This window comes from Mustela nigripes, chromosome X (genome assembly GCF_022355385.1).
Source record: "Mustela nigripes isolate SB6536 chromosome X, MUSNIG.SB6536, whole genome shotgun sequence".
Lineage (NCBI taxonomy): Eukaryota > Metazoa > Chordata > Mammalia > Carnivora > Mustelidae > Mustela > Mustela nigripes.
In genome coordinates, this window is record NC_081575.1 from 77359590 (window position 1) to 77384813 (window position 25224).

Genomic DNA, 25224 nt, shown 5'->3' on the forward strand with positions numbered 1-25224 from the left:
GCTCTTCGTATGCAACTCACTGTGTAGTTTTTGTCTGCCATCTTCCTCTTTCTGGATCAGAATCCCTATCAGTACAATGGGTTGGTCAGACCAACAAGTGATGGTTTCCTCGTGGCTCTGCCGTTTGTCTGAAGGGTCAGATATAATGCAGTTTTCTGTCTAACAAAGGACTACAAATGCTGCAGTTTGTTCTTTATTTTCAGACTGAATTCATCTAGAGGCACACAGCAAAGCGAGGACAGGAGGAGGCTTAGTCCCATATGAAGTACAAATGGGGTGGGGCTTTGAGGCAGCTGGCTTCTCAGGCATAGGTGGTGACATACTGGGGCCCCATATTCCCAAAGTAGGAACGTTCCCACTCACTCATGAGCTCAAAGTGCACAGGCCGATGACAGAAATTGCAGGCAGCCATAGATACATCCTGGAGGGGCAGCCCCACCTCACTCCAGGCTACCAGCAGCTTCTCTAAAAGGTGGTAAAGGGTGGGGAAGGAAAGAATTGGTTAGACAAGGTCTTACTAACCTCTGTGTCATGATACAGATAAACCAAGATAATGATCCCTTCAAACCTCTATGATAGCTTGTAACCAGAAGTAACTCCTGTCTACTCCACTGTGTGCTATGAATAATGTATAAACGATTGGGAAGCACTCATTTGACATAATTTAAAGCTGTACTAGCCTGGCTTGGACCACTCCTAAGTATAGGACATGCTGTGACCCCAGAAGTGAATCCATCATCAGGAAACTGAGCCTAATGAAGATGACAGTGACAGTAACCATATAGTGTCATCATTTGTGACCTTTGAGTCTGGAATTGGCAGTGTTCCCTAGAGAAGGAAACCTGACCCCATTGTTGGAAAAGCCTCAAGTGTGTGCGGGGGTGGGGGGGTAGGGGTGGGGTGGTAGAGGCTCTGTCCTTGACTTTGTTTTTATGCTTACTCCCTGGGAGATCTTGTTTAGTCTCATGGCTTTAAACACCATTTATATGCTGATGATTCTGACCTTTTCATCTTATCCCAAAACCCTTATTCTGAATTCTAGACTCGTACATCCAGCTGCCCTTCTGTATCTTCACCTGACTAATCAGCATCTCTAATTTCACATGAGCAGAGCTGAGCTATTGATCTCTTTACCTTCCACCAAGTCTACTCTAGTTTCATCCTTATCCATCTCTAAGTTGATGGCAAATCTAGTTGTTTAGTCCAAAAATTTTAGAGCCATCTTCTATTTTTCTTTTTTTTTTCTCTAACCACACATCTCATCTATCAGCAAGTAACCATTGACTTTACCTTCATAATTTAGATCACTTCTCATTACCTCTAATACCATCATCAGGTCTGAGTCATTATCCTCTCTTACTTGTAGTATTATAGTAGCCCCCAAATGGATCCCTACTTCCACTCATTCTCCCTTTGTCTATTCTCAACATAGAAGTCAGACCAATTCTGTTAAAACCTGAGTCAACTCTGTCACTCCTCTGCTCAAATCCCTCAAAAGACTGTCTATTTCAGAGTTAAAGCCAAATTCCTTCACAATATGGACTCACATTTCCCCTCACTATTCATTTTTTGCCTTTTGTTTACACCACTACATCCACACTTCTCTCTTCTTTGTTCCTCACGTGTAGAAGAATACTCCTGTAATAGGATCTTCCCTACCTTAGTCTATTCCTTCTGCCCAGGATGACCTTCCCCTTGATATCTGCCTAGTTAACTCCTTCACCTCCTTCAGAGCTTGGCTCAAGTGTCACCACAATGATCTCTACCCTTAACACTCAATACTACAACCTTCCTCCAAACCAGCCCCTCCACACCTACATTTCCTATTCCCTTATCCTGCTTTATTTTTTCCATAACACTTAAAACTACCATGCTATATGCATTGCTTATTTTTTTAAAGTTTTTTGACTATCTCCTTCCACTAGAATGTAAGCTTTAGAAGGGCAGTGATTTTTGTGTCTGCTTTGTTTACTACTGGATCCCCAGCACCTAGAACAGTATCTAGCAAACAGTAGGTACTCAAATACTTGTTGAAAGAATGAATGAAAGGATGACTAAGTCTAGAAGATAAAGGAAGTAAGCCAGAGGAAGGAGTGAGGGAGGGCGTTCCAATAAAAAGGGAGCATTATTAGCAAAACACGAAAGGTAAGAAAGTAGAGCAAAACAAGGGAATTTTAAGTTACTCAGTGTAGCTGGAAAAAATAAAATGAATGTGGAAAAGAGGTGAGGGCATAGAACTCACCATGTTTGAGGTACTGAATCCCATGCCAGGGGGCTTCAGCTGTTCTACAGGCCAGTGAGCTCCAAATTTTGGACTGTACATTCTATCAGTATAAACATTTTAATGCACGCTTCCAATCTATATATGTTTTTTATATATGGACACGTATCATTATCAGTCTAAATGTTAAAGATCAATATCAGTAAAGCCCAATTTCCTATTTTTAAGATAAAAAAGAAACACAAAATTCTAATGAGTCCCCTCACCTAATGGGTCATCTTGCATACCTCACATTGGAAACCACTGCTCTAGTCCAGACAAATAGGAAACATGAAAAGGTTTAAGCAAGGGAAGTATATAGTCATATGCTTAGAAAAATCCCTCTGATGGTCACTGTGGACAAAAGATTAGAAGGGATCAAGAAAGAAGCAGGAAAATTAGAAATTACATTGACATGTATCCTAAAATTGGCAATAGAAAAAACAAATTTGAGAGAGACTAGCAACCATTTGCAGGATTTCAGGATGGGTTGACTAGAGTTAAAGGACTGACAGAGTCATGGTAAATGCCTCTCATATCTCTTTCCTGCAGAAGCTCAGCATGAATGGACACTCAGAGAACCAAGAATACTGAGGGCTCTACAATTGAAGCCCAGAGCAATGGAGAGGACTGAGCAAAAGGTCCAGGAGTCTGAATCATCAACTCAGGCAGTAGACCTAGTGGTTATGACTGTGGTGGTAGAGACAGACTCCACAGTTCAAATCCAGTAGCTGTGTGACCTTGGACCAGTTTCATATATTTTTTGTGCCTCAATTTCCACATATATAAAGGGGAATTGCTAATAATGGCATCTCAGCCTCATGTGTATTAGATGAGTTAATACATGCAAAGAGTTTAGAACAGTGCTTTGTACATGTTAAGTACTTAATAGATGTTGGCTAGCATTATTTGATGTTTTTAAATGAATGGCACCTACCTATCTTGTCTTCGTTGAACTCTTATACTACCTATGCTCCAGACAAACAGAATGACCGTTGCCAGTGCATGTCTTGTGTTTTCCTATCTCTAGGTCCTTGCTCATGGAATTTCCTTATTCTGGAATGTCTTTGCACTGTACCACATGTACTTCAAGGTGCAACACAAGGACTTCTTCACCCACAAAGCATTCCTGACTTCATGCTTCTTACTTTCTCTAGCCATAAGTGCTCACTCTTCCTCCAGCTCCCAGAGTACTGGAGCTCATCATACTGGACCAGTACTGTCTATGTCTGTCTCCTTTTTTAGACTGTCAACGGCCTATATGTCTTTTGTCTAACTGACTTAGAATGAACACCTGCTCTATTCCAGACCATGTGCTAAAAACTGCATTGAATGGGAATCTGGTAAACTTGAGGTAAATTGACTAAACCGCATCATTCAGGATAAAACCCAGGCTATTCAGTAGCCCTACAAATCTCTCAATCCAGTCCCTGTCTTAGTTGTCTTTGTAGATTCATAGACTGGCACTTCCTTCTTCCACTCCATTCCTACTACCCTACATTTCAGTAACACCTGTTTATTCTTGATATATCTCAAGCAGCTTTGTACCATTCTCTTTGCCTTTCTTTATGCTCTTCCTTCCCCAAAGAATACCACTTCCACACTGTTTCTTCTTTTGGTTCAATACCACTCACCTTATAAAAATCAGCTCACGTGTCACCTCTACTAGGAAGCCTGTCTTGAATCCTGCATGTTGTGTTTGGCCTCTCCTCTCTGCACCCACAACTCTCTGATGTACTGTCTTATTTGAAATTTGATAACCCCTTAAAGTCGTTGTTTGTGTCTGCTATGGTTCACTTGAACTGGAGCCTAGGGACTGTTTCTCATCCATTTATTACTAGTATAGGGTCTGGCACACAATATGTGTTCTAGAAATATACTTTTAAATTAAATAACATTCATTCCCTCAAATTCTTCAGATCCCGGGGCTGAAGGGAAAGAGAGTGCTCTAGAGACCCATATTGAGGACTTACGCACAAAGTCTTCCATCATCTGAGGGCTGTGGTGGGGAGAGGGTGCCAGGCGCAGCAGTTCTTCGCCCCGGGGAACAGTTGGGTAGTTGATGGCCTGCACATAGATACCATGCTTGGAAAGCAGGAGATCGCAGATCTTGCTGTTCAGTGCTGCATCACCCACCTGGGCTCAGGAGAAAAGCCTGTCAGTATCTGCTACCCTTGCCCTACTATCACTAGTTCTATTAAGCAGGTGGAGGGAACCAGACCAATGAACATCACTGAATTTTGGGACAGAGTTGTTTTTTTTTGTTTGTTTGTTTGTTTGTTTGTGTTTGTTTGTTTTCATAAGGGGCTTAGTGGCAGCTCCAGAATTTCTATCAAGGAGTTTCTCAAAGGCAGCAATTAAATTTGAAGGGGTTGGGATGAAGGTGGTGTAGGCACCATGTCTTGAAACTGTTTGCAGAGCAAGCACACTGGTTTTACCTAGGTAGTATGTTAATTTGGGGTGTTCTAGGTAAGAAGATGAACTCCCCAAGCTATCTCTGGGGTGCTGTCATTGGCTTAATAAAAAAAAAGTTCAAGAATAGTCTTTCCCAATTTCCCCAATATCCCCCCAAAAGAATATTGGCTTAGCCCAAGCAGTGACTATTTCTTTCTCGTCCATAAAACGTCACAAAAAACTGTCCTTACCACACCCTGACATACTGACACACACAAATAGACATTATTTAAAAAAAAAAGTAGTGAAAAAAAATAAAATAAAAAGAAGTAGCAGTTCATTTTCAAAGGCAGTAAACATGGTTGGAAATCCAAAATAGCACTTTGTCCCATGGTTTTTGACTTTCTGTTTTCTGAGTTTTACCTAAAATCTTACTAAGAAGTATGATTCACATCATGTCCATATTATACATATACACATACATATATGTGTGCATATATACATATATAGAGCTAAAACATTTCTCTCAAAATACTACCTTCTCCATGTGTGATTTATGCCAACATTTTCAATTCTATTTTTTTTTAAATTTTTAATACCAGTCATAACTTACTGAACTGATTTTGTGACCCAATAATGATCTTGATCCATACTTCCAAAGCACTGAATTATAGGTCATGGGTACCCAATATTGTGAGGGTCAGGATGGTCTAATAATCATGAGATAATAGCTAATGCAAAAAAGAGGTGACTAATCCAGAATGGCTGATAATTTTTCAAAAAAGGGTAACATAGCTCAAAATAAGGAGGGTAGTTAACAGGAAAGTAAAAGATTGATAGGAGAAGCAGGTGTTGGTTTGCTGGGTGTGGGAAGGTTCCAAGAAGAGATAAGTGGGTAGGGCAATGGTTGGGGGGGCTCTCACCCGGATGGGGATGATGTGGCTGGGGCAGGGGATGACAGGAACGCCCCTGTCCATTAGTAGTTGGCGCATGTGCTTGACATTGCGCTGGTGGGCTCGTCTCAGGGCTTGGCCCTCCTCTCCCTTGAGTAGCCTCACAGATTCCAAAGCCCCAGAGAGCACCATGGGAGGCAGTGAAGTGGTAAAGATGAAGCCGGCAGCATAGGAGCGCACCATGTCCACCAAGTCATGGGTGCTGGCGATGTAGCCACCCACACAGCCAAAAGCCTTGCCTGGAAACGAGGAGGAGTAGGATATGACAGAGCCCATAATTAGTCTTTAGAGGAACAGAATCATGTCCAGATAACATAAGGATGCACACAGAAGCTGGAGTTCCAGACTCCTGTCCCAGGCCTCTGCTTATCTCTCTTGTCCATGACAAGACAGACAGCTGATAACTCTGCTGCTTTGAGATAGGACTTTCAAGGCCTGCAACATGCAGTGACTAGATAGGCAGTAGCTGGGTGGGGACCTTTAGCTGCTTAGGCCCAAAAGTGGGAGTAAGATGAAGTTTGGGGATGGAGTGGGGGAGGAATTTAGAACCACGGCTTTCCAGGTACTGACTTAACTTGGCTATTTGGCCCTGCTTAGGTTTCTTCTCAAAAAACCCTCCCAGACTTTCTCAGCAACTCTGAAGTGGGGTAGGAGTGGACAGAGGGAATCCAGGACTTCCATAGCCTGAGGCTATGAATTTTACCTAAATAACTTCTACAGCTTTGGGAAGGCAGGAGGAAAGGGTCTTGCAGGGGCCTCCTTTCTGGTTTATATATAAGGGCATCCCAAGGCACTTACTCACCAAGAGTTCCAGAGACAATGTCAATCTTGTACATAATTCCATCACGCTCCCCAATCCCAGCACCCCGGGACCCATATAGTCCTACAGCATGAACCTCATCCACGAATGTCAGAGCCCCATACTGGTGGGCCACATCACATAACTCCTCAAGGGGACAGATGGCACCTGAGAAAAGCCAAGAAATAGAGGTAGGAGATCACAACCTTTCCCCAGCCCCATCTTCAGTGTGGAATTTGTGACCCATAGCTACTTTGGGTTGGAAAGGTAAAGGGTGTGCGTAATCACTTGGGACTATTTCAAACCTCCTTAAATATGTTTACTGCATCCACCTCATGCCCACTCAAGGCATTTGTGTGTGTGCATTTCCCCTAGTTTGTAATTAAGCCTTGCCTTTCTGTTTTCCTATTTTTACTTCTGATATCTGTCCTCTTGTTCAAGCCATTTTCCAGCCTCTCTTTGCATCCTCCCCATCCCCCAAGTTTGTGTATTTCCACTTAGGATTGGCAGTAGCCCATATGATGCCTTTGTTTTAATAAATTCAAAAATGTAACTTTTTGCTCCAGGTTAATGCAGTCCTGATTTCAGATTCAATTCATCCCCTCAGGCAGGTACTTTTGGAAGCCTTGTCAATATCTTTATACTGCACTGGTCCTCCCTGTTTCTATCTTCCTGGATCTCTGTCACTATCCACCCCCCCCCCCTTTTTTTTCCATAGCCCTTCCCATTGTTATTTCTCTGTCTCCATTTTTTCTGTCTCGGATTTTGTTTCTCTCTCTCCTTTTCCATCCCCTCTCTCTTTTTTCTCTCTTCCTTTCCCCCCTTCCTTCCTTCCCTCCATCACTTCTCTTTCTCACTGTTTTCGTCCCTTTGTGTCTTCAAATGGCTGTGAATCTTATATGTGGCCTTTTTGGCAACTCCTTCATATACAAGAACTCATACCTACTGTCAACCCCATCTGAAAAATGCTGAGGTGCAGGGAGTTGGAATACAGAATAAAATTCTTCAGGTGGAAACAGGGACTCCAAACCAGGATTAAAGAGTGTGTGCAACCCAAGATAACATGAGGGGCAAAAATCACTGGAGGTGGAGTTTGAGACAAAGAGTGAAATAGCTCAAGCATCATTTCAATGGAAGAAATTTAGCCCTAGAATTGGTAGTTTAAGTACTGTCTACTAACAAAATAAGGAGACATTCATTTGTAAATGTAAGGAAGTAGAATGATCACAACATGGTTTTCACTATTATGATATTTACTTAGATTATAAAAATGGAATGACTTCCATTGTCTCTAATTCTTACAACCAGATATTTTATGTTGGGGAAAACTGAAGCTCAAGGAGTTGAAGATCATACAGTGAGTAAGTGCCAGAGATAGGATTTGAACCCAGGTCTCTTTCACTTGAAAACATGCTTTGGTTCCAATGCTTCATACTGGACCCTGAAAAAAACTCCCAATGGTTTTTAAAATTTTTCATTGCAGAGACCAGACACTAGAATTATTGATTGGCAAACCATTTCTAATGGAGGGAGTGTTGTGTGAAGGAATTGGAGTTGGAGGAATTGGAATCATATGTTCTAGGGTACAGATTGGAATGTTCTAGGGTACAAATACTTTGGCACCAATTTACTGAGTCAACCAAGACAAGTTGGGTTCTGCTTCTGAACTTCAGTTTCTTAATCTGTAAGATCAGTATAATAGCTGCCTTTGGCATTTACCAGTTGTATGACCTTGAGCAAGTTACTTAACTTGTTTGTGTCTCAGTCTCCTCATGTAAATAAATAGAAATAATAATAGCACCTGCCTCATGGAATTCTTGTGAAGATTAAGTTAAAAATACTAATATTTTGCTTGGCATATAAACAAATTCTATACATGTCAGTTATTATCATTGTTATTGTGGTTTTCATGATATACATACCATCCATGGAGTGAACAGTCTCGAAGGCCACAATTTTGGGTGTCTTAAGGTTGGACTCCTTTAGAAGTTTCTTCAGGTGGTCAGGGTCATTGTGCCTGAAGACAAACTTGGCTGCTCCACTGTTACGAATACCTTGGATCATTGAAGCATGATTGCCTGCATCTGAGTAAATCTCACACCCTGAAGAACCAGATACATATTCATTAAGCTTCTCTTCCAGTATTTCTGCTTGGTAGAGAGCTGGCCATTCCTCCCTTTGAAGACTCTGTCTGTTTCCTTCTCCTCTGAAGCCCTTGTGACACCTCTTCCTCCCTTGAAATTCTGACCCCTACACACTTCCCTTCAGTCATTTCTAAGCCTGATCTGACACTGACTATCTTGGGGTGGAGGAAATTTAAATTCCCAAGAAGCTCTAGAGTTTCTTGACAGGGTTTAGGTTCCTACTCCCAGATACATAAGATCAAGTATTGGAAAAGAGTTTATTCAAGGGAATGGGACTAGACCTGTTGACTTGGACTGATAATAGTTTCTTCCTGATCTAGATGAAATGCCACCTCTTCTAGGTAGCATCCCTCTGCTTATAGTTATAGGATAGATACTTAACAGATTTTCCATTTGACTCGTATGTTCATGGCATGTCAGAGCAGAATGGAACACTAGTGAACATGGAGTCCAGCTCCGTAACTGTTATAAGTGAGGAAACTAACATCTACAGAGGGGAAGACCTTTCTCTAGGGCCTGAGGAATGCAGGGCTTTTCACTGAACAGATGTGGTAGGTCAGGTGGAGGTGGGAAATTGGTGGAAGGAATTGATTCTTGGCTCCCCCCAAATTGCACTGACATCAAGGAACTGTGGCCTTTCATTAGAGTAAGTTGTCATTTCTAACTGAGGAAATCAGGCATGACTTCCTAGAGAACCTGCCGTGAAGGAAAGTAGACTGGGAGTTTCCTGAGAGCAGGAATCATGCATTTTTATTGTTGTTAATGTAAGAAGATGTTATTTGAAGGATGCATTATACAGTGTTGTTCCAGTGAGTTAAACACATGGCTATTTCCATATGCTTCTACAAGTACCTTTACAAACACTTATATCTTAGTGAAAGATGTTCCTTGAAAGATGCATTATACGCAGTGGAGTTTGAATGAGTTAAACACTCTGCTATTCCCATCCACTTCTACACATAAGTTTACAAACACTTACATGTTCATGAAAGATGTTATTTGTAGTTTTTATTTTTATTTCCCTCATGATCTGTGATGCTGAGCGCCTTTTTATATGTCTGCTGTCCATTTGTACTTGTCTTTGAAAAAAATGTCTATTCATGTCTTCTGCCCATTTTAAAATTGAATTATTAGTTTTTTGGGTGTTGATTTTTCTAAGTTCTTTATGTATTTTGGATACTAACTCTTTATCAGATATGTCATTTGCAAATATCTTCTTCATTTCATAGATTGCCTTTTACTTTTGTTGATTATAAACTACCAACACTGAAACAGGAAGAAATAGAAAACTTGAACAGACCAATAACCAGCAATGAATTTGAATCAGTAATGAAAGAACTCCCAACAAAGAAAGGTCCGGTGCCAGATAGCTTCATAGGTAAGTTCTACCAAACATTTAAAGAAGAGTTAATTTTTACTCTTCTCAAACTATTCCAAAAAATTGAAAAGGAAGGAAAGCTTCCAAATTCATTCTATGAGACCACCATTACCCTGATACCAAAACCAGACAAAGACCGCACTAAAAAAGAGAATTAAAGGCCAATATCCCTCATGAACATAGAAAAACTCTCAATAAAATATCAGCCAACCAATTCCAACAATGTATTTAAAAAAATCATTCACCATGATCAAGTGGAATTTGTTCCTGGTTTGCAAGGGTGCTTCAGTAAGTCAATCAATGTGATATACCACATTAATAAAAGAAATGAAAAGAACCAAGTGATCATTTCAATAGATGCAGAAAAAGTATTTGACAATGTACAACATCTGTTCATGATAAGAACTATCGACAAAATAGGTTTAGAGGGAACATCTCTCAACATAATAAAGGCCATATATGAATAACCCACAGGCAATATCATCCTCAATGAGGAACAACTGAAAGCTTTACCTGTATGGTTAGGAATAAGACAGGGATGTCTACTCTCACCACTGTTATTTAACATAGTGCTGGAAGTCCTAGCCATAGCAATCAGACAAGAAGAAGAAATAAAAGGAATCCAAATCAGTAGGGAAAAAGTGAAATTTCCATGATTTTCACATGACATGATGTTCTATGTAGAAAACCCAAAGACTCCACCCCAAAATTGCTAGAACTGTTAACTAAATTCAGTAAAGTCACAGGACACAGATAAATGTACAGAAATCTGTTGCATTTCTATACACTAATAATCAAGCAGGAGAAAGATAAATTAAGGAATCAGTCTCATTTATAATTGTACCAGAAACAATAAGAATCCCAGAAATAAACCTAACCAAAGAGGTGAAAGACCTGTACTCTGAATACTATAAAACACTGATGGAAGAAATTGAAGATGACACAAAAATATGGAAAGACATTCTATGCCCAAATATTGGAAGAAAAAATATTGTTAAGATGTCTGTACTACCTAAAGCAACCTACACATTCAATGCAATCCCTATCAAAATATCAACAGCATTTTTCACAGAGCTAGAACAAACAATCCTCAAATGTGTATGGAACCACAAAAGACCTTGAATAGCCAAAGCAACCTTGAAAAAAGAAAAGCAGAGCTGGAGGCATCATAATTCTGGACTTCAAGTTAGATTACAAAGCTGTAGTGATCAAAGCAGTATGGCACAGGCAGAAAAATAGACACACAGATTGATGGAATAGAATAGAAAACCCCCAAATGATCCCACCACTGTCAATTGGTCAATTAATCTTCAACAAAGCAGGATAGGATATCCAATGGGGGTGGGGGGAACCAGACTTTCAACAGTGGTGTTAGGAAAACTGGACGACATGCAAAAGAATGAACTGAACCGTTTTCTTACACCATACACAAAAATAAATTCAAAATGGATTAAAGACCTAAATGTGAGACCTGAAGCCATAAAAGTCCTAGAGGAGAACATAGGCAGTAACTTCTTTGACATAGGGTATAGCAACTTCTTACTAGATTTGTCTCCTGAGGCAAGAGAAACAAAAGCAAAAACAAACCATTGGTACTTCATCAAAATAAAAAAAGCTTCTGCACAGTGAAGGGAATAATCAACAAAACTGAAAGGAATCACATGTTTTATCATTCTATCTCTGGTACCCAGTACAGGTCTAAGTACCTAGTAGATGCTAAGTAAACATTCACTGTTTGAATGGATGGGTATGCAAATTATTGATATATAAGTGAGCAAATGAATATATTACTGAATGAAAGAGTGAGAGAAGGGGTATCAAAGATGAGGCTAGAAGCTAGATTATTGAGGGCTTTGGAATCCATGATAAAAAGTTTGGGTTTGTTCCTAAGGGCAATGGGGATATATTAAGTTTTTGGCAGGGGGTAACAAAGATAAGTTTGCCTTAAAAAACATTATTATTACTGCTGTGAAGAACAGAATATAGGAGGGCAAGAGTGAAATCAAGAAAATGATGTTGGGTGTGCCTGGGTGGCTCAGTTGGTTGTCTGCCTTCGGCTCAGATCATGATCTTGGAGTCTCAGGATTAGCCCCGTATCAGGCTCCCTGATCATCAGGGCGTCTGCTTCTCCCTCTCCCTCTGCCCCTCCCCACCTCTGTTCTTTCTCTCTTTCTCACTTTCTCAAATAAATAAATAAAGTCTTAAAAAAAGAAAATGATATTTGTCTAGGCTAGAATGATGGCAGTAGAAAGGAAAAGAAGTTTAATTCTAATGGTTGAGGAGGATCTTCACTGAAAAATTCCCAAAGAGGTTGGATTTAATTGGGGTTATGTGTGCTCCCAGAAGAAGTTTCTGGAGGCAGTGGGAATGTTTACAGTGTGCTGAAGAATCAATAGGAAGTAAGGAAGTAAATAGCAAGTGTGGAGACTTCTCTCAAACAGTTTTTTATTATAGGAAGGAGAGAGATAGGGCAGTAGTTAGAGAGTGATGAGAGGACTTTTTTTTCTTTAAGATAACAGAGACTTTAACATGTCTGAAGAGGAGAGGCTGAAAACACAAGGAGAGAAGGAAGTGATAGATCAAGGTTCCTGAGGAGGCAGAGGGGACTGAGACACAAAGCACCAGGAAAAGTATTAGTCAACAAAAAGAAAGGCACTTCTTTTGTTGTGACAGGAGAGAAAAGGTGAAGAGAGGACGTGTGGGGATGTTTGTGAGTCTGTAGGTAGTTTGCATCAAGGATTTGAGGACATTGCTACTTGAGGACTTTTATTTTCAGTGAGGAAGGAAGTGGAGTTATCTGCTGTGGTTGAGGGTAAGGTGAAAGGGTGAGAAGGCTGGGAAGAATGGGGGTTTGCAAAACTGCCCTGGAGATTTGGAAGGCTAACTTTGGAAACAGGATTGCTAGACAGCATAGAGAACCTGGTAAAGTTGGGGACCATGAAGTTTTAGTGGCTCCCACCTGGGATATGCACCTAGGATTGACATGGAGAAGGTGGAGAGTTATATTCATCCGTGGTTGGGGATGTGATAGAATGATAACAGGCGTATGAATTAAAGACATTATTAGCTAAGGAGTGGGATATTGGGAAGATCAGGTCCAGATGGGATCCACTATACAAGGAAGGGATTGACTTTAGGCAGAAGAGATGTGCCTTCAAATTGTAAAAGGAAAGAATGAAATAAGTGTAGGTGAAAAATCAGATAAGTTTGTAGGTTTGATGTCTTTAAGTTAAAAGAGTTTCTGTCTGATGGCTTCTGTTTTCTTTGTGATATGAGATGTGAGGTTATTTGCTAATAGTGAAGAAGCAGATAGTCACAGGTTTTAAAAGAAAAGAATATTTGGAAAAAAGCTAACATAGGGACATAAAAGAACTATTTATGGGTGTTTGGAGCCCAGGTGAGTTGTGGGGGGAGGTGATAAATTTATGGTGTTACCCTTCTGTGAGTTTGGGCAATGTCCTCAGTAGTATTCTTCAGCCTAACTGAAGAAGGGGAGAAATGAGAGAGATGTAAGGATATATAAAGTGGGCAAGAAGGAAGAGCAATGAGATCGAATGAACTCAGAATAGAAGGAAAAGATGATGAAGGCAGTGAGACTGCATGCTGTAGTTCAAGATACCAACCCTGAACAGAACTTACCTGGCAGGATCTTTGCCAGGGTGAAGAGAGTAGAGTCATTGGCCACAAAACACGAAGAGAAGAGCAGAGCTGCATCTTTTTGGTGCAGCTCAGCCAGCTCCTGCTCCAGCTCCACATGAAACTTACTGGTACCTGAAATGTTGCGGGTACCACCAGCTCCAGCTCCATGACGCTGTAGAGTCTCCCTGGCCAGGAGAAAACAGAAGAAAAACATGGAGATGGAAAAACCCTTTTCAGGCACTGAGGAACTGGGCAGGTTTCTCTTCAATGATGGAGGTCAGTGTTTACTTAGTGATCCTATATGAGTTGTGTTCTATATAATCAAGTAGAGGGCAGGATGGAGACAATGAGGATACATGGGTCCTCCTTCTCAGGCTGATGGTACGCAGGGATGGGGGTAGAAGCTGGGTTGAATTTGAACAGCTCTAAGACGTTCTAGAGGAGGTCACACAGTATCTCTGGCAATACTCATTCTGTCCCCAGAGTAAGAGCTCATGGAAATTGCTTGGTCTTCCATCTTTTCCACAGAAAAGGACAGTCAAGAGTTTGGAAATCATGGTTTGTTGACTGACATGGTTCATATATGAGGATTAGATATGCTGGAAGACCATGTGCAAAAGGGGTGGTAGGTGGTAGGTTTCCACTGCCAGCTCTGCCTTTCCCTTCCGTGTGTGGCTTTGATTCTTCTCTGTTTGTGTCCCCACAGCTCATGCCCCAGATCTTACTACTCACTGTGTAGCTTGCAAAACCTGAGGGTGCCGGCTCATGCCTAGGTAGTCATTACTACACCAGACAGACACATCCTTTGAGGCCATAGATGCCTCAGAGAAGTGCTGGGCAAAGGGGTATGCATCAGCCCAGCGGTTTACGGTCTTGAACACACGGTAGGTGTGGTCCTGTTTCTTCTCCATGATCTTATGCCTGAAAAACTGGTCATAACCAAAAACATGGTTTCCTGCAGAAGTAGAGATGAAGATGAAAATAATTTATTTTTAAATCACTTCCTGAGTAGTCCATATTTTATCCGTGCTGTTGATTTGAGTTCTCCAGTTCTCTTTTCATTTATTCATTTATTTGATCAGTCATTAACTTACCAAGCCACAGTAACTCTCCACTGCTTCACTCAATCATCCCTTTGCTTTCTCATTTGCTCATTTACTCAGTAAATTATTCATACATTCACTCTAGCTTCCTACCCCTGGTAAGGCCTCCTCTCTTTTTCTAAGGTTACCGTGGTATCATTCTTGTTGAAATCACTACTTCTAGTTTCAGTGGAAAGAGTATCAACAGATCTGGTTTCTAGGTATTGCTCTGTCACTTCCTAGTTATGTGACATTGAGTAAGTCAATGTCTTTCTCTTAGTTTTAATTTCCTCATATGTAGAAGGGGGCTAATAATACCTTCTTGAAGAATTGTGAGCATTTGATGACAAACAGAACGTCATGTAGCTGAACTAATTAATGTTTGGTGCATAGTAGTATTATTATAATTATAGTAGTAGTAGTAGATAATATTTAATTCTATTATTGTAACCAATATTTAATAAGCACCTATTATATGTAATGCCTTATCTTGGGAACTTTATAAATATTATTTCTTGTAGCCCTCACAATAACCCTATGTGGAAAGTACCATTAGCATCTCCATTTTACAGATGAGGAAACGGAGGCATAGATAGGTTAGGTAACTTAACCAAGGTTATACAGCAAGTAAGTGAGCTACAAGCAAGTGACCTAGTGTTTACTTTTAAAACTGCTATTTACTGCAAAATGGAGCAACATTGTTTTGGGGGATAAATTGAAATAATGCATGCCAAAGGACTTGTTAAACTCTAGAACTCTATACATGAGACAGAAATCATGATTGTTGCAGATGACAAGTTATGTGGTAGGGATATAAACTGGTAGTATCTTTGCTGCAGGGATGTTTGGAAATATGTATCAAGAGTTTTTAAATGCAAATATTGGCATACCTAGAGAACTAATTTTTTTAAAAACCTCTGAACAATTGATGTGCCTGGGTGGCTCAGTTGGTTAAGTGTCTGCCTTTTTTTTTTTTAAAGATTTTATTTATTTATTTGACAGAGAAAGAGATGGCAAGTAGGCAGAGAGGCAGGCAGAGAGAAAGGGGGAAGCAGGCTCCCTGCTGAGCAGAGAGCCTGATGCAGGGCTCAATCCCAGGACCCTGAGATCATGACCTGAACCAAAGGCAGCGGCTTAACACACTGAGCCACCCAGCTCCTCAGTGTCTGACTCTTGATTTTGGTTCAGGTCATGATCTCAGGGTTGTGAGATTGAGCCCCAAATCAGGCTCCTGCTTAAGATTCTCCCTCTCCTGCTGACCCCACCCCAGTTCTCTCTCTAAAAAACAAAACAAAACAAAACACAAAAAAACTAAGAACAACAACAAAAACTTCTGAAAACTTATTATGAAAATTTGTCGACCCAGTAGAAAAATGGACAAAGAATATAAACAGAAAAGTCAATAAATGTGGAAGATGTTTAATCAAGCAAAACCAAACTGCAAAATAAAATTTTCACTGATACCAATAAATATTTAGAAGTTTGATAATATCAAGTCCTAGAGAGGGTGTGAGAATATGGATACTGTCTTTGATAACTGGTACACGACTTTGGAGGGCTAATTAGCAATATTTATTAATATTGAAAGTGTATACAACCTTACACCCTAAGAATTTGCACCTATTAATGCTTTCCTATAGAAAAAAAAAACGACCTATGTGCATGAAAATGTACATTGAGTACTGTTTGCTGCACCACTGTTTGTAATAGGAAAAGTTGGAAGCAACTCAATAGGGGAATAGCTAAATAATCTCTAGTATATTCATACTGTGTCTATAATACTATATGTTATCTTTGATGTATGTAAAACCAACATACACTATAAACCAGAATAAAGCACAAGAAAAAATAACCTGAATTATAGATGCTTGATTAACTGAATGATGCTGCATCCATGCTACAGAACAAACTTCAACATTAATAATTATTATGCATCTCTATGCCCAGGGACATGGAAAGATGCCCATGATATATTGTTAGGTAAACAAAGGAAGGTAAAAAAAACCCAGCAGAATAAAATCACATTTCTCATAAAAACATGTGTGTGGAGGGAAGCATAGGAGGTGTGTGTATGTGTGTGTGGTTAGTTATGGAAAAATATCCAGAAGAAAATATAAATAGTTAATGGTGGATGGTAGAACTCTGAGTGATTTAAATTTCCTTCTTTATATGTTCCTATATCTGTTGAAAAATACTTTACAATGAATCATTTTCCTTTTATATTAGAAAGAAGCCAAATTCCATTATGAAAACTGAATATAAACACATACAAGAAAGGGGAAAAGGCTGTCTGTAAAGGATGAGTTTTTGAGGGAAGCATGGAGAAGAAATAATAGGAATAAACCTAGTATTTAATGAGGGCTTATAATAGCTAGAAACACTTCCATAAATCTAATGTTATTTCTTCCTCATGTTAACCAGCTGGGGCAAGCATTAAAATTTCACTAAAGGGAAGTGACTTACTTGCCAAAACACATTGATCCAGCAAGTGCCAGCATTAAAATTTAAACCCAGATTCCCTTTGGTTCTAAAGCACTTCTTTGCATTTCCCCAACTGTTTCAGAAGCTCCTTGAGGACTCCTTCCACATTGCAACCCCACTTTATTTCCACTTCAACAAACTCACCAACCATGTTGTTCTGAACCTGGTGTGTGACCTCTGAAATTAGGTCTGGCTCCTGGGGATTGGAGAGTGGCTTTCTCAAGCTGGTTGAGGCCAGGGGTCTGGGCAGGTCTGACAGAGAGTGAGATTCATTGGCCATGAAGAGAAGGGAGAAAAAAAAGAAAGCATGTTCTGTCTTCTTTAAACTCAATACAACATGAAAATTCAAGTTTATGAAGTATAGAAGACTACAGAGAGCAGAAATATTCTGTCAAGTGAGCCCCTACTCATCTCCCAAAGTGGAAACCTCTGTGTCAGGACACCTTCCATAAGATGCTACATTTTCCCCATTAGAATTTTCCCTTGGGTAAAGCAACTGGGGCAGCCACTCTGAATCTTGTACTTGGGAGATATATGCAGGGCAGTGTACCTTGTTCTTCTTTTCTGAATGTCATTAAAATTCAAATTTGAAATTTTCACCTTTAAGGATATCCCAAAAGGGCCTATGAAAAATGTCAACAGTGTGGCCCTATTTCAAGTGTGATAATCTTGAATAGTCTTCACCAATTGAGTTGACCTGGGACTTCTTACCCTTCTAAAAGATGTACCTGCTTCCAACACTTACTCTTTCATGCAAATCTAGATTGTTGTATAGTGGTATTGCTTAAATGTGAGAGCCCAGACTATTGGGATCAATTTAGCCACTTGGGAGAGAGGAGGTAGAACTCTAGAGGGATCATTTTAAACTAATGGTGTAAAGATACAAGAGCCTATACATGTATGTGTGTTGGGGAGGGTACATTTCAGTGCACTGGCTAAGCTATTGCCTACCATGGTCCCCTTGGGAATGACTGGACTTCCCGTCATGGGATGTATACTAGCTGACCTAGGATTAATTAGCCTAGCTCAGAACTGTAATGAAGTGAATTCAAGCATTAGGAGTAGAGCCTGGGTAAGGTGGCACTTGACTCCAACCTGTCTTGAAAATCTTCACATCTTCCTGGACCTCTGGAGCTGCCTTCTGCACAATCTTGCTCTTCCCATCTTGGAGTTCTGACAGCATAAAGGGACAGTGGCTCTTGGCACAAGATGGAGAGTCTATGCAAAGGTAAGAGAGTAAATGGCAGTGCATTTCTAGCCATAAGTTTAGTTTAACAATGATTACTAAGACCTACTGTATCCCAAAGCTCTTTCTCAGGCTATGATAGAGATACAGAAATGGAATGGATGAGTCTGGTCCCTGTGCTAGGGGGGCTTCTAGGCTGGCAGAAATGGCATACACTGAAGATACATTATGAACAATGTTGGGATGAGAGGGAGGACATGGGCTATGGAAGTCTAAAAGAGGGAGGGGACATGACCCAGAATTGGAATTGAACAGGCTGGACAGAGGTTTAGACAAGCTTCACAGAGGAGATGATGCCCTAGTTAAGTGTCATATGAGAAGTATGAGATACTCTGGTAAAGGGTAATTGTGAGGGTCATTTGACAGGAGCAAAGACACAAAAGCTTGAGATTATAGAGTTGATCAGGCAATTTTAAGTAGTATCAGCATGACTGGAGTATATAGAGTGTTAGGAGCATGAGAGTGAGATTCTTGAGAGATACTGGCAGAAGTTGGAACCCTGGTGTGTTTTGGGACCATCTCATTTAACCTTGACACTTTTCACATGGACCTTCTCATTTATAAGGCAATGATGGCCAGTATGACTTGGAACTTTTTTTCCAGGACCCAGATATTCTCCCCCATTTGCCAGAAACTTCTTACCTCCTCCAGCCTTGGTTGCCTTAAGGTGGATTTGAGAACAGGTTGGTCCTTGGGGGGCCAGGATAGGACAGCGCCCAATACCAAACAGGAACTGGTGACTCTTAAGCATCTTGCCCAGGGGGCCTGTGTGGCCCCGGGCAAGGACTGGACAGCACTGTAGCAACATGGCTGCTGCTACCATCTTGAGCCCGAAGTCCTGAACAAGATTTGGAAGAGATAAGAATCCATCATGAAGGCCTGGCCAAAAGCCAAGGGTCATTCCTGTGTTTGATCCTTTGCCTTTAGCTTTCCACCCAATGCAAACTGCTCTCTCCAGAGATGCCCTTATTGTCCTTCCATGGTAAGAACTTTTCCCAATATCAAAATGTACTGATAGGGCATCAGGGAGGAAGAAATGAGACAATGACCATTGGACAATGGGGTAAAGGAAAGAGTTACAACTGAAGGTCAGAAAGCCTAAATTCTCATTCAGACTCTGCCGCTGACCCCTTCTGTGATGATGAGGATTACTTAAGTGTGATTGTATGCAGCAGGATTAGAACTGATAACCCACTAACTCTTGTTAACAAGGCTAAAAAGTCTTTCTAAGAATGTTAGCCTCAGTCAAGTTAATATTCAGCCTGCAAATGCAGATGGATGCCATTGGCCAGGGCTCCTGAGACTTGACTTAAAGTGTTTACTGAGCAGGCCCAACCAGAGAGGGAAAAGGAGCTTGAGGCCACAGGTACCAGTTTAAGTAGATTCAGCAAATAGGACAAAAGGGCAGGCCCTAAGCCATACAGGCCATATGCCACCGGACTGGTATTTTGTTGCTTTTGAACTTGCTCCTGGATTTTTTAAAAGGACAGTTAGAGGGGATGAAAACAAGACCCATAGGGTCTAGGAAACAAGTCTAGACACTAATGGAAGAGGCAGAGGATAAGACTGAAAGGAGAACGGACAGAGAGGAGATCAGAAAAAAAGATAACAAATACCCACAGTAGGCATTCAATAAATATGTGTTGAATTTGGGAGTAAGTTAATGCATGAATAGGGACTGAAGTAAAGGAAAGAAAGGAAGGGTAGGGAAAGAGTCAGGAGAAAAGAGAAATTGTGAAAGATAAAAGGAGGAAATTGAGAGAGAACAAAGGCATAGTGGTAGTGGTGAAGTTAGAGGAACAGAAATTGTGGGAAAGAAACAGATCAATAACATAGGGAAAGGGGATAGGTTCGTGATATAAATAGGGAGAGGAAGACTGATACGGAAAACCAGAGGAAAAAGGGATTATGGGAAATACAAAAGGATAAGGAAAGAGACTTAGATGAGAAAGAGAGTGAGTGACAGACCAGAGGTAGAGGCAGAGACAGGCAGAGGGACACAAAACAGACGTGCGGAGAAATCAAAGAACATACAGGAAAATACAAAGACTCAGAAAACTAAAACAACAGAGAGGAGGAAATCCAGCAGGAGCAGAAAGTCAGTCAGGCACAAAGATAAAGGATAAATGCTGCCAGAGATAGTGGGGGTGGGGGAGAGCAATACCGAAGAGTTAGGGTAAGAGGAGATCGACCCTACTGAGGGAGATGAGAGAGACTGAGCAACAGAGAGAAGGGAATAGAGACAAAATCAAAGTATAGGAATGGAGAGGTGGTTAAGGTGGGTTAAGGGTTGGAATGAGGGAGGGCTAAGAGATACAAAGAGAAAGACAAAGAACAAGAAGGAGAAATAAATTAAAGGGAAAACTGGAGATCCAACGTCAGAGGGTGAGACAAAATATAGAATAGGACAATAAGAGAGATATGAGAGAATGTGGGAAGACTAAGGCCCTCACACCATCAGGAGAGCTACTGAGTAGAATCTAGCAGCACCTCTAGTATACAAGACATTATATTATAAGGGAAAAGTAAACAGGAGGAGCTCATGGCACTGTCCTCATATGGCAACCTCCTTCATTTCTTATAGAGCAACACCCCTCCCCCCAATGCACAAAGCTATACTTTCCCCTTGTTCATCCAAGAGATTCTCCCCCCAACATTAACAGGCTGTCAGAGGAGCGTAAGTGAGTGTGTGGGGCAGGGTGTGCGGGCCCTGAATTTAGGAAAGGCCAAGGGGTATTGAAAAAACTAAATGAAACTCATATTAAGCCTTTAGGACAATGCCTGGCACATAGTAATTTTTCAATAAATGTTAGATTTCCATACTTCAATTTCAGCTTCCCTGTTGGATGTTCTTGGAAAGCCACTTCTCCTCTCTGGGTCTTAGCTTTCATCAGCTGTCAGATGTAGGCTACTTATGCCTACTTCAAATGGTAAGTAATTAATTTCATCCAATGCCTACACCACATGTGGAGATACCAGTTTCCCTTCCCCTGCCTGTATGCAAAGGCCAAAGGGCTTAGGGCTGAGTCTGCAGACCACAGATAAAGCTCCCAGTATTTATCACCGTTGGGGTCTGACCACTCCCTTAGCTGAGACCAGGGTGTGGGAGAGAAAGAGAGCTCCTTTCTAGAATCATGTCTAAGCATCTGGCCGGGGCTGACTCTGGCAATATGTGGTAAGGATGGATGGATTACCCAGTGGAAGACAGACAAAGGAGATGGCCAGGTTCCAGGCTTCTGCAAACTCCCTTCCCCAACATCAACACTGACAACAATAATGACAACAGTGGGATATGTCAGGGGAAAGAAAGCCCGCAAGAATGAAAGCAGAGTCCAGTCCTGCCTTGGGATAGTGGTAGATTAAGGCCTATTCCCACCCCATGTATATAGCTCAATACACTCATCATCTCTAAGGGACTTTCAGCCATGATATTCTCAGGGACTCAGAAAAATATAGACTACTTTTTGTTAAATTATCAAGTTCTTTCAAACTTCAATTTCAATTTCTCTGTTCAGATACTCCTTTCCTCAGATTTGCCCAGCCCCACCCACTCTGCCTGCCCAGCTTTATGATCCATAATCTTGCAGTCCAGTTGCCTTCACCTCTGTTTCCATTCCATCTCACTACTTATAATAGTGGGATTGGAGTGAGTAATATTGAATCAAGAAAGTATTTTAGGCAATTTAGGGCATTAAGAGCACAGCTTCTGAAGCCAGACTTTTGAATCCTGGCTCAACATCTCACTAGCTCTGGGACCTTAGAAAAGTCATATCTCTTCTCTATACTTTATATCTGTAAAAAGTGAATAAAGAAAAAGACAAACTACTTTACAGGGATGGTATGAAAATTCAGTATAATAATCTATACAAAGTGTATAAGAGTGCCTATCTTAAATACTGAAAACAATGTTAGCTATTATTTCTATTTTCTACATTTTCTATGTAGAGAAAGTGAAGGTACATTCAAGAAATGCATCTTCACTAGTCTGTACACCAGACTAGTTCTTAAAAATTGATGCTAATTTTAATCCTGATTTTTGTCCTTATCCTATTACAACTTACTATGTGAACTTGGGCTCTGTACTTTCCCTCTCTGTGCCTCAGTTTCTCCACAGGCATTGGACTAGAAAACTTCATAGATTTCATTTGGTTCTAATAGTCAAACACAGAGTACTCACTGTTTCAAACATTGTTGTAAATGCTTCAAATGCATTGACTTATTCAATTCTCACAACAACCCTGTGAAGTAGACACTATTATTAACTTTATTTCAAACCTGAGGAAATTGAGCCCCCCAAAGGTTTGCAACCTGTCCAGGTCACAGAGCTAGTAAGTAAGAGAAGCCAGATTCAAACCTAAGCAATCTGGCTTCAGAGCCTATTAATTTAACCACTATGGATCTGTGATTCAAATATTGCTACATATTTTCTTGACTGAGAGCCTGACTCCAGACATTAATCTCTCTGCTGCACTAACAGGACCCTTTCTGGGACATTTGATTTTGGACTGTGACAAATGCCTTTACCAAAGGAACAAATTTCTAACTGAAATGGAGTTTCAGGCACTGGTGAACATTCTCATTCATTCATTCATTCATTCATTCATTCCATTTAACAACTTATGCATCAAAGAGTGTGTGGCAATTTTTGCCAAGGATTTTCATAAAACAATATTTTTACCCAAAGCTAGAATGGTGAAATTTCAGGTCAAGTGACAGATCATTACTTAAAGGTGTTCTCTTTCATGTCAGCAGCCAAACCATAGTCCCAGAGATCAGAAGGGCCAACCAGAACACTATCCCAACAAAGATCCAGAAACCACTCACTGCCATATTCCTTGCTCCCTCTCTCCCCTTTGTGGCCTGCTTTGCAAGAATCCATTAGGTCTGGAGGGGATGTGATCACTTTTCTTCAGGAACTGGATATATCAAGACTTACTTCCCCTCCTAGCATCCTCTCACCATCATGGAAGAGTCAGAGAATTTTACATACTTCAATCATAGAACCAGAAATTTTTAGAAACAAGATTTTAGAAGACCACAAAATCAAAATTAGAAGACATTGTGGAGATTATAGGACAAGACTGCCCCCCCCCTTTTTTTTTTCAGAAAGTGAATGACTTGCCTAGCGTCTCAGAATGAATTAGGGTGAGAATAAAAATTTATGGACTTTTAGCATAGGGCCTTTTTAGTGATGCAAAATTCCTCCTCAACCTTCTCTCCTTATTTATGGTAATTAACTCTCAAATCATTCAAATCTTTCTCTACCCAATTTATCATTTCCATAATCCCCATATTCCCTCAATTTTCTCTTCCTACCTCTGGTCCTCAGTAGGCACTGACCTACTGAGCTCTACCATCAGCTGAGCAGAGAGAAAGATTCAAAATGAGGGAGGAATGGAGAATTACTGAATGAAATACCAAACCACCTTTCTGGAAGACGGAGAAGGAAAGGCATATAGAGACAAAAAGACAGAGACTGAGAGATGCAGTGTAGAAGAAAGAGAGAAAAAAAAAAGATAGAGAGAACAATATACAGACGAGCTCAGGCAAAGGAAAAATAAGAGAAAGTTAGAGGTCAGAGAGAGATGAAGTAAAGTGAAATATCCTGAAAACTAACAAGAGAGAGAAAACAAGGGGGGGGGGCAAGACAAAGGAAAGTCAAAAACAGGGAAAGCCAAAAAAGATATAAGGGGGGGAAGGAGAGAAAATGACAGACAGACAGATTCTGAGGAACAAAGTCAGATCTAGTCAGGCCAGAGAGTCAGAATGTGCAGCCTTGAGGTGGGCAGCAAACCAGAAAGAGCACACCCAGGCTGAAAGCAACTCTTACCTGTTGCCCTGCACTGAGGACGAACGAACGACGGGTGGGTACTGTGGGTCAGGACCTGGCATTTATCCCTTCTCCCATGGCTCAGCTCCACCCTTCTCTCCTGCTGGCCAGGCTCTGCATTGGCCCTAAAGGTATCTCAGGCTTTTGCTAGAGATAAAACCTAGTGTAGTCCGCTGTCACCCAACACCCTCATTTAGCACTGCCTTTCTCCTGTTTACTTTCTCTTCTTCCGCTGGCTGGGTTTTGGAATCAGATAATCCAAATATAGCTAGGGCACTTTGAGCAAAACCACCTCTTTGACTCTTGGTTTCCTCAATATAAAATGTGGACAATAAAACTCAGAAACAACTGTAGCACAAGTGGGAATGGCCTCAAACAGGCAGATTTTTTAGACAATATTCAGGCCATTGTAACAATTTAAAAACATCATCTACAGAACAAAATTTGCACAGCGCCTGGTTCAAAGAAATAATAGCCAGTATCGACTGAGTGATTACTGTGCACCAGACCTCTCACTAAGTATTTTACAGAGATTAATTTCGCCCACCCCAATAAGGACGTTAGGAGATAGGTGCTATTATACCCATGTTACAGATGAAGAAACTGAGGCTCAGGGATGTGAAGTAAGTAACTGATAATTACCCAGCTAGTAAGTACAGAGACCTACTGTGAACCCAAGCAGTCTGGTGAAGTTATACTCTAGAACTCACACTCTTTTAAAAGATGTTTTTAATAGATTTTTTAAAAAAGATTTTATTTATTTATTTGACAGAGAGAGATCACAAGCAGGCAGAGAGGCAGGCAGAGAGAGAAAGAGAGGAGGAAGCAGGCTCTGTGCTGAGCAGAGAGCCCGATGTGGGGACTCGATCCCAGGACCCTGAAATCATGACCTGAGCTGAAGGCAGAGGTTTGACCCATTGAGCCACCCAGGCGCCCCAAAGATTTTTTTTAAATTTAAATTCAATTTAACTAACATAGAGGGCATTATTAGCTTCAGGGTAGAATTTAGTGATTCATC

General features: G+C 40.8%; 1 protein-coding gene across 2 annotated transcripts; it reads right to left on the reverse strand.

Moving 5' to 3' along the window:
• Positions 1-180: 180 nt before the first annotated feature.
• Positions 181-24316, reverse strand: ALAS2 (5'-aminolevulinate synthase 2). 2 transcript variants are annotated; one of them, XM_059385453.1, is made up of 11 exons: positions 24207-24316; positions 19019-19214; positions 18226-18348; positions 17275-17382; positions 14300-14522; positions 13568-13752; positions 8329-8508; positions 6410-6574; positions 5578-5846; positions 4234-4396; positions 181-465 (listed from the first exon to the last, which is right to left on the reverse strand). In XM_059385453.1, the coding sequence occupies exons 2-11, from the start codon at positions 19197-19199 to the stop codon at positions 302-304; spliced, it is 1761 nt and encodes a 586-aa protein (XP_059241436.1). In that variant the 5' UTR covers positions 19200-19214; positions 24207-24316; the 3' UTR covers positions 181-301. The 2 variants fall into 2 exon arrangements, with proteins under 2 accessions (XP_059241436.1, XP_059241435.1); XM_059385452.1 differs by lacking the exon at positions 24207-24316 and adding an exon at positions 22554-22575.
• Between the last annotated feature and the right edge of the window lie 908 nt (positions 24317-25224).

Excerpts from the sequence above, each read along its gene's own strand:
- ALAS2 (XM_059385452.1), bottom strand. Across the intron at positions 18,349-19,018 it reads GGCAACCAAGGCTGGAGGAG|ACTCTCCATCTTGTGCCAAG; the intron begins GTAAGAAGTTTC and ends ACCTTTGCATAG. Across the intron at positions 17,383-18,225 it reads TGTGAAGATTTTCAAGACAG|ACCTGCCCAGACCCCTGGCC; the intron begins GTTGGAGTCAAG and ends ACTCTCTGTCAG.